This window comes from Salvelinus namaycush, unplaced genomic scaffold (genome assembly GCF_016432855.1).
Source record: "Salvelinus namaycush isolate Seneca unplaced genomic scaffold, SaNama_1.0 Scaffold455, whole genome shotgun sequence".
Lineage (NCBI taxonomy): Eukaryota > Metazoa > Chordata > Actinopteri > Salmoniformes > Salmonidae > Salvelinus > Salvelinus namaycush.
Window position 1 is genome coordinate 41,640 of NW_024061148.1, and position 14,390 is coordinate 56,029.

The window sequence follows — 14,390 nt, forward strand, 5'->3', positions numbered from 1 at the left end:
TTATTGAATACTGACACAATAAGACCACTATAGGGTAAAGGTTAGGATTAAGGTAAAGGTTAGGGATAAGGGAAAGGTTAGGATTAAGGTAAAGGTTAGGATTAAGGAAAGGTTAGGATTAAGGGAAAGGTTAGGATTAAGGGAAAGGTTAGGATTAAGGTAAAGGTTAGGGATAAGGGAAAGTTTAGGATTAAGGAAAGGTTAGGGATAAGGGAAAGGTTAGGATTAAGGGAAAGGTTAGGATTAAGGGAAAGGTTAGGATTAAGGGAAAGGTTAGGGATAAGGGAAAGATTAAGGTAAAGGTTAGGATTAAGGTAAAGGTTAGGGATAAGGTAAAGGTTAGGGATGAGGTAAAGGGTAAAGGTCAGGGTAAAGGTTAGGATTAAGGTAAAGGTTAGGGTAAAGTTTAAGATTAAGGTAAAGGTTAGGGAAAGGGTAAAGGTAAGGATTAAGGTAAAGGTTAGGGATAAGGTAAAGGTTAGGATTAAGGTAAAGGTTAGGGATAAGGTAAAGGTTAGGGATAAGGTAAAGGTTAGGGATAAGGTAAAGGTTAGGGATAAGGTAAAGGTTAGGATTAAGGTAAAGGTTAGGGATAAGGTAAAGGTTAGGGATAAGGTAAAGGTTAGGGTAAAGGTAAAGGTAAGGGTAAAGGTTATGGTAAAGGTTAGGGTAAAGGTAATGGTAAATGTAAGGGTAAAGGTTAGGGTAAAGGTTATGGTAAATGTAAGGGTAAAGGTTAGGGTAAAGGTTAGTGTAGAGATTAGGGTAAAGGTAAGGGTTAGGGTTAGAAATCAATAAAGTGTTGTTTCCTCTTTAGAGTATGGACCTGGACCGGCGGCGGGAGGACGCCAGGAACCCTAAAAGGAAGCCTCGTCTGATGGAGGAGGTCGAGCTGCCATCTTGGATCGTCAAGGATGACGCAGAGGTGGAGCGGCTCACCTGCGAGGAAGAGGAGGAGAAGATCTTCGGCCGAGGATCACGCAGGAGAGGCGACGTTGACTACAGCGACGCCCTGACAGAGAAACAGTGGCTCAGGGTAGGCTGGAACATGTTATTTTATTCTCAATAATAACTTAAGTATTTATAAAGATGAAACAAAACAGAAACAATGGCTCGGGGTTTTGCCAGAATCTAATTCTTAATCCCATTAACCCCCTAGTGGAGAGCTAAATAACCCTAGGGAATGGGACAATATTACATCACTTGCAAACAGCCCCTAGTGGTAGGGAGAGCTAAATAACCCTAGGGAATGGGACAATATTACATCACTTGCAAACAGCCCCTAGTGGTAGGGAGAGCTAAATAACCCTAGGGAATGGGACAATATTACATCACTTGCAAACAACCCCTAGTGGTAGGGAGAGCTAAATAACCCTAGGGAATGGGACAATATTACATCACTTGCAAACAACCCCTAGTGGTAGGGAGAGCTAAATAACCCTAGGGAATGGGACAATATTACATCACTTGCAAACAACCCCTAGTGGTAGGGAGAGCTAAATAACCCTAGGGAATGGGACAATATTACATCACTTGCAAACAGCCCCTAGTGGTAGGGAGAGCTAAATAACCCTAGGGAATGGGACAATATTACATCACTTGCAAACAGCCCCTAGTGGTAGGGAGAGCTAAATAACCCTAGGGAATGGGACAATATTACATCACTTGCAAACAACCCCTAGTGGTAGGGAGAGCTAAATAACCCTAGGGAATGGGACAATATTACATCACTTGCAAACAGCCCCTAGTGGTAGGGAGAGCTAAATAACCCTAGGGAATGGGACAATATTACATCACTTGCAAACAACCCCTAGTGGTAGGGAGAGCTAAATAACCCTAGGGAATGGGACAATATTACATCACTTGCAAACAGCCCCTAGTGGTAGGGAGAGCTAAATAACCCTAGGGAATGGGACAATATTACATCACTTGCAAACAGCCCCTAGTGGTAGGGAGAGCTAAATAACCCTAGGGAATGGGACAATATTACATCACTTGCAAACAGCCCCTAGTGGTAGGGAGAGCTAAATAACCCTAGGGAATGGGACAATATTACATCACTTGCAAACAGCAGAAGCTGTCAAAGGAAAGCAATTCAGTAAAGTGCTGTTTACGGCCTTTTCACAATGTCTGTATTGGCGGCAGTACTAACTTTCCTTATATTTCTCATGCAACAAAATCGAATGAAGAATGGAGAAAGACCCACTTAGAATTTGTGGCATGCACTACTCATGTAAAAAAGCAAGATGGCGCCGACAGATAGGGCAGCTCTGCTTCTAGCTCCTAAGCAACTTTGCAGTTACATTATTAGCCCAGGAATTTTTTTGTGATATTACATACAACCGTAAATAACTTTTGAATATCAGACCGGCGGTAACTCAACAGCATTACGACCGGGAATATGACTTTCCCGAATTGGATCCTTTTTTCGTACCCCCCATGGCAATTTAACTGATTCCAGAGGCTGATCCAAAACACAGCCGGCGGAGAAGAGGTATTTGGAGTGGACTTCTAGTCCGACTCAGGAGGCGCGCACACCATCCACCGCTTCCGGGTGTATTACTCGCTAATGTTCAGTCTTTGGATAATAAAGTAGACGAGCTCAGGGCGAGGATCTCCTTCCAGAGAGACATCAGGGATTATAACATACTCTGTTTCACAGAAACATGGCTCTCTCGGTATATACTGTCTTTGTCCATACAGCCAGCTGGGTTCTCAGTATATCACGCAGACTGGAATAAAAAACTCCAGGAAGAAGAAAGGCAGGGGTGTATGTTTCGTGATTAACAACTCATGATGTGATTGTAATAACATACATAAACTCAAGTCCTTTTTTTCACCCGACCTAGAATACCTCACAATCAAATGCCAACCGTATTACCTCTCAAGATAATTCTCTTTGGTTATTGTCATAGCCGTGTATATTCCCCTCAAGCCGATACCACAACATCCCTCAAAGTACTACACTGGACTTTATGCAAACTGGATTACACATATCCTGAGGCCACATTTATTGTAGCTGGGGATTTTAACAAAGCAAATTTAAGAAAAAACGCTATCGAAGTTCTATCAACACATTGACTGTAGTACTCGCACTGCTAAAACACTCAACCACTGCTACTCCAACCTCTGGGATGCCTACAAGGCCCTCCCTCGTCCTCTCTTAGGCAAATCTGATCACTCCATTTTGCTCCAGGACTTTTCAACGCTCGTCTGAATCCACGCTGCACTATTGTTTTGATCACACAGACTGGGATATGTTCCGGGTAGCCTCTGAGAATAACATTGACAAATGCATTGATTTGGTGACTGAGTTTATCAGGAAGTGTATAGGAGATGTTGTACCCACTGTGATTGTTAAAACCTACCCAAACCAGTAACTGTGGAAATCGCATTTCACCATGGCAAGGTGACTGGGAATATGGCCGAATACTAACTAGGCAATGAAACAGGAAAAACGTCATTATAGAGACAAAGTGGAGTCACAATTCAACGGCTCAGACATGAGACGTATGTGGCAGGGTCTACATACAATCACGGACTACAAAAGGAAAACCAGCCACTTCGCGGAAACCGACACCTTCCTTCCAGGCAAGCTAAACACCTTCTTTGCCCGCTTTGAGGATAACACAGTGCCACTGACATGACCTGCTACCAAGGACTGTGGGCTCTCCTTCTCCGTGGCCGACGTGAGTAAGACATTTAAACGTGTTAACCCTCGCAAGGCTGCCGGCCCAGACTGCATCCCTAGCCGCGTACACAGAGCATGCACAGACCAGCTGACTGGAGTGTTTACGGACATATTCAATCTCTCCCTATCCCAGTCTGCTGTCCCCACGCTCCGTATCACTCACTTCTGTCATCATGAAGAGCTTTGAGAGGTTAGTTAATGATCATATCACCCTACCTGACATCCTAGACCCACTTCAATTTGCTTACCACCCCAATAGATCCACAGACGATGCAATCACCATCACACTGCACACTGCCCTATCCCATCTGGGCAAGAGGAATACCTATGTAAGAATGCTGTTCATTGACTACAGCTCAGCATTCAACATCATAGTACCCTCCAAGCTCATAATTTAGCTTGTGGCCCTGGTTCTGAACTAGAGGTCGACCGATTAATCGGAATGGCCGATTAAATAGGGCCGATATCAAGTTTTCATAACATTTTTTTTTTTTACACCACCTTTAATCTTTATTTAACTAGGCAAGTCAGTTCACCTCTCTGGGGTAGCCCTGGCCAATAGCCAGGGAAAATACAGAGCGCCACATTCAAATAAAATGATATAAAAATCAAACTTTCATTAAATCACACATGTAAGATACCAAATTAAAGCTACACTCGTTGTGAATCCAGCCAACATGTCAGATTTCAAAAAGGGTTTTCGGCGAAAGCATAAGATGCTATTATCTGATGATAGCACAACAGTAAACATAAAGAGTAGCATATTTTAACACTGCAGGCACGACACAAAACGCAGAAATAAAAATATAATTCATGCCTTACCTTTGACGAGCTTCTGTTGTTGGCACTCCAATATGTCCCATAAACATCACAAATGGTCCTTTTGTTCGATTAATTCCGTCGATATATATCCAAAATGTAAATTTATTTGGCGCGTTTCATCCAGAAAAACACAGCTTCCAACTTGCGCAACGTCACTACAAAATATATCAAAAGTTACATGTAAACTTTACCAAAACGTTTCAAACTACTTTTGTAATACAACGTTAGGTATTTTTAAACGTTAATAATCGATCAAATTGAAGACGGGATGATCTGTGTTCAATACAAAAAGAAAACAAACTGACGCAACTTTTCTGGTAATGTCCCTCCCTTAAACAATTTACTTCAAGTGACCCTCATTTAAGATGGACGTACTTCTTCATTACACAAAGGAAAAACCTCAACCAATTTCCAAAGACTGGTGACATCCAGTGGAAGCGGTAGGAACTGCAAACAAGTTCCTTAGAAATCTGGTGTCCTAATGAAAACTCATTGAAAAGACAGTGACCAAAAAAAAAAGAAATATGAATGGTTTGTCCTCTGGGTTTTGTCTGCTACATAAGTTCTGTTATACTCACAGACATGATTCAAACAGTTTTGCATATGTTATATTCTGGGGATGAGTAGCAGGCAGTTGAATTTGGGCATGCTATTTATCCAAAAGTGAAAATGCTGCCACCTACCCCAAAGAAGTTAAGAACACGTTCTTATTTTCAATGACGGCCTAGGAACGGTGGGTTAACTGCCTTGTTCAGGGGCAGAACGACAGATTTTTACCTTGTCAGCTCAGGGATTCAATCTTGCAACCTAACCTATGGTTAACTAGGAACCACCAGCTTTCATATGTTCTCATGTTCTGAGCAAGGAACTTAAACGTTAGCTTTCTTACATGGCACATATTGCACTTTTACTTTCTTCTCCAACACTTTGTTTTTGCATTATTTAAACCATATTGAACATGTTTCATTATTTATTTGAGGCTAAATTGATTTTATTGATGTATTATATTAAGTTAAAATAAGTGTTCATTCAGTATTGTTGTAATTGTCATTATTACAAATACATTTTTAAAAATCGGCCGATTAATCGGTATCGGCCTTTTTTGTCCCCCAATAATCGGTATCGGCGTTCAAAAATCATAATCGGTCGACCTCTAGTCTGAACCCCGCCCTGTGCAACTGGGTCCTGGACTTCCTGATGGGCCGCCCCCAGGTGGTGAAGGTAGGAAACAACACCTCCACTTCGCTGATCCTCAACACTGGGGACCCCAAGGGTGCGTGCTCAGCTCCCTCCTGTTCTCCCTGTTCACCCATGACTGCGTGGCCTCCAACTCAATCATGAAGTTTGCAGACGACACAACAGTAGTAGTCCTGATTACCAACGATGACGAGACAGCCTACAGGGAGGAGGTGAGGGCCCTGGGAGTGTGGTGTCAGGAGAATAACCTCTCACTCAATATCGACAAAACAAAGGAGCTGATCGTGGACTTCAGGAAACCCGAGAGGGAGCACGCCTGTCCACATTGAAGGGACCTCAGTGGAGCAGGTGGAAAGCTTCAAGTTCCTCTGCGAGCACATCACTGATGATCTGGAATGGTCCACCCACACAGACAGTGTGGTGAAGAAAGCCAACAGCGCCTCTTTTACCTCAAGAGGCTGAAGAAATTTGGCTTGTCACCTAAAACCCTCACAAACATTTACAGATACACAATTGAGAGCATCCTGTCGGTCTGTATCGCCACCTGGTATGGCAACTGCTATCACACGCAACTGCAGGGCTCTCCAGAGGGTGCTGCAGTCTGCCCAACGCATCATCGGGCAAACTACCTGCCCTCCAGGACACCTACAGCACCCAATGTCACAGGAAGGCCAAAAAGATCATCAAGGACAACAACCACCCGAGCCACTGCCTGTTCACCCCGCTATCATTAGAAGGTGAGGTCAGTACAGGTGCATCGAAGCTGGGACCGATAGAAGCTGTTATTCAGTCTATCTCAAGGCCATCAGACTGTTAAATAGCAATCACTAGGCGGATTTCACCCGGTTACTTAACCCTGCACCTTAAAGGCTGCTGCCCCATATACATAGACTGTCACGTTCGTCTTCCTCCTCTTCTGAGGAGGAGTAGTTGGAAGGATGGGAGGACCAATATGCAGCATGGTAAGTGTTCATCTTGAATTTATTTAAAAAGAGAACACTGAACGAACTATACAAAAATAAGAAACAACGAACGTGAAGCTATCGAATAATAGTGCTGACACAAAACACTACACATAGACAATCACCCACAACCCACAATGACAAAACAGGCTACCTAAATATGGCTCCCAATCAGAGACAACGACAAACACCTGCCTCTGATTGAGAACCATATCAGGCCAAACACATAGAAATAGACAAACTAGACATACAACATAGAATGCCCACTCAGATCACACCCTGACCAAACAAAACATAGAAACATACAAAGCAAACTATGGTCAGGGCGTGACATATACTTGAAATCACTGGCCACTCTAATAATGGAACACTAGTCACTCTAATAATGTTTACATTGTGGCAGACCAGGGGGTTGGGTCAAAACATTTACACAGATCAGACACGGACAGAGTAGGATTAGCTCAGTTTCAAAGGTGTTTATTAAAATAATAGTCCAAAAGAAAAGAAATAGGAATAAGAAAAGAAGAGACCATCTCCAAGATACTGTCTTCTGGGCTCCAGGTCTTGCTGTATCCTGTGGGGATCAAAAACTGAACTCCCTCCTATTACCTCTGGTACCGTCCCCAACTATACGGGAGTCCTTTCCTCCCTCAGTCTCTCCCCTGTGTGCTGCCCTTCTGGCAGCTTTATGGGACTTGTAAAGCTGGTGAGCAATCAGCCCTTGATTACTCACCAAACCCCCAATCAGCCCCAATTAGTCCTGGGCGGAGAGCCCGTCGAGACCTGGCACATCCAGCAGATGGAGCCATCGCCTCGTGATGTATACTCCGTCTGTCACCAGGCCTCGACGAGTCTCCCCCTGGTGGCTGCTGTACGCCACAACATATTTTTGCTTTACTCATCTCATATGTATATACTTTATTCTATTATAATGTATTTTAGTCAATGCCACTCCAACATTTCTCATCTAATATTGATATATTCCTTTATTCCATTCTTTTACTTTTAGGTTGTGTGTATTGTTGTGAAAATGGTTAGATATTACAGCACAGCTAGAAACCCAAGCGTTTCGCTTCACCCACAATAACATCTACACGTTTGTGACAAATACAATTTGATTTGATTTGAAGCAGGACTTTCATTCCAAAATAGCAGTTTGACAGGTGTAATTTTCTGCCATTTCTTGGGGATTAATTATTAACCAGTGGAAGCAAATAAAACCACTGTTCTGAACTAATATTTATACCAAATGTGTTAGGGTCTATACACAGGTCAGCTACATAGCTGTACGTCCATAGTACAGGTATTTTACCAAATGTGTTAGGGTCTATACACAGGTCAGCTACATAGCTGTACGTCCATAGTACAGGTATTTTACCAAATGTGTTAGGGTCTATACACAGGGGTCTATACACAGTCTATAAACTGACATCCAGGACCTATATACTAGGCAGTGTCAAAGGAAGGCCCAAAAAATGGTCAAAGACTCCAGTCACCCAAGTCACAGACTGGTCTCTCTGCTGCCGCACGGCAAGTGGTTCTGAAACGCCAAGTCTAGGACCAAAAAGTTCCTTAACAGCTTCTACCCCCAAGCCATAAGACTGCTGAACAATTAATCAAATGGCCACCCGGACTACAGTGGGGAGAACAAGTATTTGATACACTGACGATTTTGCAGGTTTTCCTACTTACAAAGCATGTAGAGGTCTGTAATTTTTATCATAGGTACACTTCAACTGTGAGAGACAGAATCTAAAATAGAGCTTTTTGATCTAAACTCCACTCGCCGTGTTTGGAGGAAGAAGAAGGATGAGTACAACCCCAAGAACACCATCCCAACCGTGAAGCATGGAGGTGGAAACATCATTCTTTGGGGATGTTTTTCTGCAAAGGGGAAAGGATGACTGCACCGTATTGAGGGGAGGATGGATGGGGCCATGTATAGCGAGATCTTGGCCAACAACCTCCTTCCCTCAGTAAGAGCATTGAAGATGGGTCGTGGCTGGGTCTTCCAGCATGACAACGACCCGAAACACACAGCCAGGGCAACTAAGGAGTGGCTCCGTAAGAAGCATCTCAAGGTCCTGGAGTGGCCTAGCCAGTCTCCAGACCTGAACCCAATAGAAAATCTTTGGAGGGAGCTGAAAGTCCGTATTGCCCAGCGACAGCCCCGAAACCTGAAGGATCTGGAGAAGGTCTGTATGGAGGAGTGGGCCAAAATCCCTGCTGCAATGTGTGCAAATCTGGTCAAGAACAACAGGAAACGTATGATCTCTGTAATTGCAAACAAAGGTTTCTGTACCAAATATTAAGTTCTGCTTTTCTGATGTATCAAATACTTATGTCATGCAATAAAATGCAAATTAATTACTTAAAAATCATACAATGAAATTTTCTGGATTTTTGTTTTAGATTCCGTCTCTCACAGTTGAAGTGTACCTATGATAAAAATTACAGACCTTTACATGCTTTGTAAGTAGGAAAACCTGCAAAATCGGCAGTGTATCAAATACTTGTTCTCCCCACTGTATTTATATTGTTTTTACACTGCTGCTGCTCGCTGTTTATTATCTATGCATAGTCACTTTACAAATTACCTCAAATAACTGGTGCACCCTTCCTATTGAATATGTACCGGTACCCCCTGTCTATAGCCTCGTTATTGTTATGTAATTTTATTGTGTTACTTTTTGATTTCATAGAGTTTATTTTGTAAATATTTTCTTAACTCTATTTCTTGAACTGCATTGTTAGTTAAGGGCTTGTAAGTAACTATTTCACGGTAAAGTCTACAATTGTTGTATTCGGCGCATGTGACAAATAAAATTTGATTTGATTTGAGTCTCATAGCAAAGGTTCTGAATAATTATGTAAATAAGTTATTTATTTCTAATGTAAAATACATTTACAAAAAGGTCTAACCTGTTTTTGCTTTGTTATTATGGGGTATTGTGTGTAGATTGATGAGAAAAACATTTAATTTAATCAATTTTAGAATAAGGCTGTAACGTAACAAAATGTGGAAAAAGTCAAGGGGTCTGAATACTTTCCAAATAGTGAATACTTTCAGTTTCATAACTAGAAGTCCTACGAACACATGCTTAATACTGTTAGACAGGTAAGAATTGTGGGATTCTGAAACAATGTGATACAATACACCTGCACATTTGTTCTTGGCTCATGAGTTCAGTCTCTAACCAGAACAATGGGAAGGACAGCTACAGTATATGAGTGTATTTCTATCTGTGTGTCGCCCTCTACAGGCAGTAGAGGGTGGTGACCTGTATTTCTATCTGTGTGTCGCCCTCTACAGGCAGTAGAGGATGGTGACCTGTATTTCTATCTGTGTGTCGCCCTCTACAGGCAGTAGAGGATGGTGACCTGTATTTCTATCTGTGTGTCGCCCTCTACAGGCAGTAGAGGATGGTAACCTGTATTTCTATCTGTGTGTCGCCCTCTACAGGCAGTAGAGGATGGTAACCTGTATTTCTATCTGTGTGTCGCCCTCTACAGGCAGTAGAGGATGGTGACCTGTATTTCTATCTGTGTGTCGCCCTCTACAGGCAGTAGAGGATGGTGACCTGTATTTCTATCTGTGTGTCGCCCTCTACAGGCAGTAGAGGATGGTAACCTGTATTTCTATCTGTGTGTCGCCCTCTACAGGCAGTAGAGGGTGGTGACCTGTATTTCTATCTGTGTGTCGCCCTCTACAGGCAGTAGAGGATGGTAACCTGTATTTCTATCTGTGTGTCGCCCTCTACAGGCAGTAGAGGATGGTGACCTGTATTTCTATCTGTGTGTCGCCCTCTACAGGCAGTAGAGGATGGTGACCTGTATTTCTATCTGTGTGTCGCCCTCTACAGGCAGTAGAGGATGGTAACCTGTATTTCTATCTGTGTGTCGCCCTCTACAGGCAGTAGAGGGTGGTGACCTGTATTTCTATCTGTGTGTCGCCCTCTACAGGCAGTAGAGGATGGTAACCTGTATTTCTATCTGTGTGTCGCCCTCTACAGGCAGTAGAGGATGGTGACCTGTATTTCTATCTGTGTGTCGCCCTCTACAGGCAGTAGAGGATGGTAACCTGTATTTCTATCTGTGTGTCGCCCTCTACAGGCAGTAGAGGATGGTGACCTGTATTTCTATCTGTGTGTCGCCCTCTACAGGCAGTAGAGGATGGTGACCTGTATTTCTATCTGTGTGTCGCCCTCTACAGGCAGTAGAGGATGGTAACCTGTATTTCTATCTGTGTGTCGCCCTCTACAGGCAGTAGAGGATGGTAACCTGTATTTCTATCTGTGTGTCGCCCTCTACAGGCAGTAGAGGATGGTAACCTGTATTTCTATCTGTGTGTCGCCCTCTACAGGCAGTAGAGGATGGTAACCTGTATTTCTATCTGTGTGTCGCCCTCTACAGGCAGTAGAGGATGGTAACCTGTATTTCTATCTGTGTGTCGCCCTCTACAGGCAGTAGAGGATGGTGACCTGTATTTATATCTGTGTGTCGCCCTCTACAGGCAGTAGAGGATGGTGACCTGTATTTCTATCTGTGTGTCGCCCTCTACAGGCAGTAGAGGGTGGTGACCTGTATTTCTATCTGTGTGTCGCCCTCTACAGGCAGTAGAGGGTGGTGACCTGTATTTCTATCTGTGTGTCGCCCTCTACAGGCAGTAGAGGGTGGTGACCTGTATTTCTATCTGTGTGTCGCCCTCTACAGGCAGTAGAGGGTGGTGACCTGTATTTCTATCTGTGTGTCGCCCTCTACAGGCAGTAGAGGATGGTGACCTGTATTTCTATCTGTGTGTCGCCCTCTACAGGCAGTAGAGGATGGTGACCTGTATTTCTATCTGTGTGTCGCCCTCTACAGGCAGTAGAGGATGGTAACCTGTATTTCTATCTGTGTGTCGCCCTCTACAGGCAGTAGAGGATGGTAACCTGTATTTCTATCTGTGTGTCGCCCTCTACAGGCAGTAGAGGATGGTAACCTGTATTTCTATCTGTGTGTCGCCCTCTACAGGCAGTAGAGGATGGTAACCTGTATTTCTATCTGTGTGTCGCCCTCTACAGGCAGTAGAGGATGGTAACCTGTATTTCTATCTGTGTGTCGCCCTCTACAGGCAGTAGAGGATGGTAACCTGTATTTCTATCTGTGTGTCGCCCTCTACAGGCAGTAGAGGATGGTGACCTGTATTTCTATCTGTGTGTCGCCCTCTACAGGCAGTAGAGGATGGTGACCTGTATTTCTATCTGTGTGTCGCCCTCTACAGGCAGTAGAGGATGGTAACCTGTATTTCTATCTGTGTGTCGCCCTCTACAGGCAGTAGAGGATGGTAACCTGTATTTCTATCTGTGTGTCGCCCTCTACAGGCAGTAGAGGATGGTAACCTGTATTTCTATCTGTGTGTCGCCCTCTACAGGCAGTAGAGGATGGTAACCTGTATTTCTATCTGTGTGTCGCCCTCTACAGGCAGTAGAGGATGGTAACCTGGAGGAAATGGAGGAAGAGATCCGTCTGAAGAAGTCGAGGAAGAGGAGAAGACGAGGGGACAAGGACGGAGGGAGGGAAGAGGGAGGAGAGAAGGCAAAGAAGAGGCGTGGACGTCCCCCTGCTGAGAAGCTGTCCCCCAACCCCCCCAAACTCACCAAACAGATGAACGCCATCATCGACACCGTCATCAACTACAGAGACGGGTAAGAGAACCATAGCAGGAGAGAGTGGTGGTACCCCCAACCAGTCCTCTAGTACCATAGCAGGAGAGAGTGGTGGTCCCCCAACCAGTCCTCTAGTACCATAGCAGGAGAGAGTGGTGGTACCCCCAACCAGTCCTCTAGTACCATAGCAGGAGAGAGTGGTGGTCCCCCAACCAGTCCTCTAGTACCATAGCAGGAGAGAGTGGTGGTCCCCCAACCAGTCCTCTAGTACCATAGCAGGAGAGAGTGGTGGTACCCCCAACCAGTCCTCTAGTACCATAGCAGGAGAGAGTGGTGGTACCCCCAACCAGTCCTCTAGTACCATAGCAGGAGAGAGTGGTGGTCCCCCAACCAGTCCTCTAGAACCATAGCAGGAGAGAGTGGTGGTCCCCCAACCAGTCCTCTAGTACCATAGCAGGAGAGAGTGGTGGTCCCCCAACCAGTCCTCTAGTACCATAGCAGGAGAGAGTGGTGGTACCCCCAACCAGTCCTCTAGAACCATAGCAGGAGAGAGTGGTGGTACCCCCAACCAGTCCTCTAGTACCATAGCAGGAGAGAGTGGTGGTACCCCAACCAGTCCTCTAGAACCATAGCAGGAGAGAGTGGTGGTCCCCCAACCAGTCCTCTAGTACCATAGCAGGAGAGAGTGGTGGTACCCCCAACCAGTCCTCTAGTACCATAGCAGGAGAGAGTGGTGGTACCCCCAACCAGTCCTCTAGTACCATAGCAGGAGAGAGTGGTGGTCCCCCAACCAGTCCTCTAGTACCATAGCAGGAGAGAGTGGTGGTACCCCCAACCAGTCCTCTAGTACCATAGCAGGAGAGAGTGGTGGTACCCCAACCAGTCCTCTAGTACCATAGCAGGAGAGAGTGGTGGTACCCCAACCAGTCCTCTAGTACCATAGCAGGAGAGAGTGGTGGTACCCCAACCAGTCCTCTAGTACCATAGCAGGAGAGAGTGGTGATACCCCAACCAGTCCTCTAGTACCATAGCAGGAGAGAGTGGTGGTACCCCCAACCAGTCCTCTAGTACCATAGCAGGAGAGAGTGGTGGTCCCCCAACCAGTCCTCTAGTACCATAGCAGGAGAGAGTGGTGGTACCCCCAACCAGTCCTCTAGTACCATAGCAGGAGAGAGTGGTGGTCCCCCAACCAGTCCTCTAGTACCATAGCAGGAGAGAGTGGTGGTCCCCCAACCAGTCCTCTAGTACCATAGCAGGAGAGAGTGGTGGTACCCCCAACCAGTCCTCTAGTACCATAGCAGGAGAGAGTGGTGGTACCCCCAACCAGTCCTCTAGTACCATAGCAGGAGAGAGTGGTGGTCCCCCAACCAGTCCTCTAGTACCATAGCAGGAGAGAGTGGTGGTACCCCCAACCAGTCCTCTAGTACCATAGCAGGAGAGAGTGGTGGTACCCCCAACCAGTCCTCTAGTACCATAGCAGGAGAGAGTGGTGGTCCCCCAACCAGTCCTCTAGTACCATAGCAGGAGAGAGTGGTGGTACCCCCAACCAGTCCTCTAGAACCATAGCAGGAGAGAGTGGTGGTACCCCCAACCAGTCCTCTAGTACCATAGCAGGAGAGAGTGGTGGTACCCCCAACCAGTCCTCTAGTACCATAGCAGGAGAGAGTGGTGGTACCCCCAACCAGTCCTCTAGTACCATAGCAGGAGAGAGTGGTGGTCCCCCAACCAGTCCTCTAGTACCATAGCAGGAGAGAGTGGTGGTACCCCCAACCAGTCCTCTAGTACCATAGCAGGAGAGAGTGGTGGTACCCCCAACCAGTCCTCTAGTACCATAGCAGGAGAGAGTGGTGGTACCCCAACCAGTCCTCTAGTACCATAGCAGGAGAGAGTGGTGGTACCCCCAACCAGTCCTCTAGTACCATAGCAGGAGAGAGTGGTGGTCCCCGAACCAGTCCTCTAGTACCATAGCAGGAGAGAGTGGTGGTACCCCCAACCAGTCCTCTAGTACCATAGCAGGAGAGAGTGGTGGTCCCCCAACCAGTCCTCTAGTACCATAGCAGGAGAGAGTGG

General features: G+C 45.5%; 1 protein-coding gene across 5 annotated transcripts in view; it reads left to right on the forward strand.

Annotated features, from left to right (window-relative positions):
- Window positions 1-14,390, forward strand: part of LOC120041376 (probable global transcription activator SNF2L2) — a 90,076-nt gene that overhangs the window by 33,052 nt on the left and 42,634 nt on the right. For all 5 annotated transcript variants that reach the window (XM_038986329.1, XM_038986330.1, XM_038986328.1 and 2 more), the window contains 2 exons: window positions 818-1,036; window positions 12,136-12,359. In XM_038986329.1, the coding sequence (XP_038842257.1) occupies window positions 818-1,036; window positions 12,136-12,359 (443 nt within the window). The remainder of the gene's footprint in view (window positions 1-817; window positions 1,037-12,135; window positions 12,360-14,390) is intronic.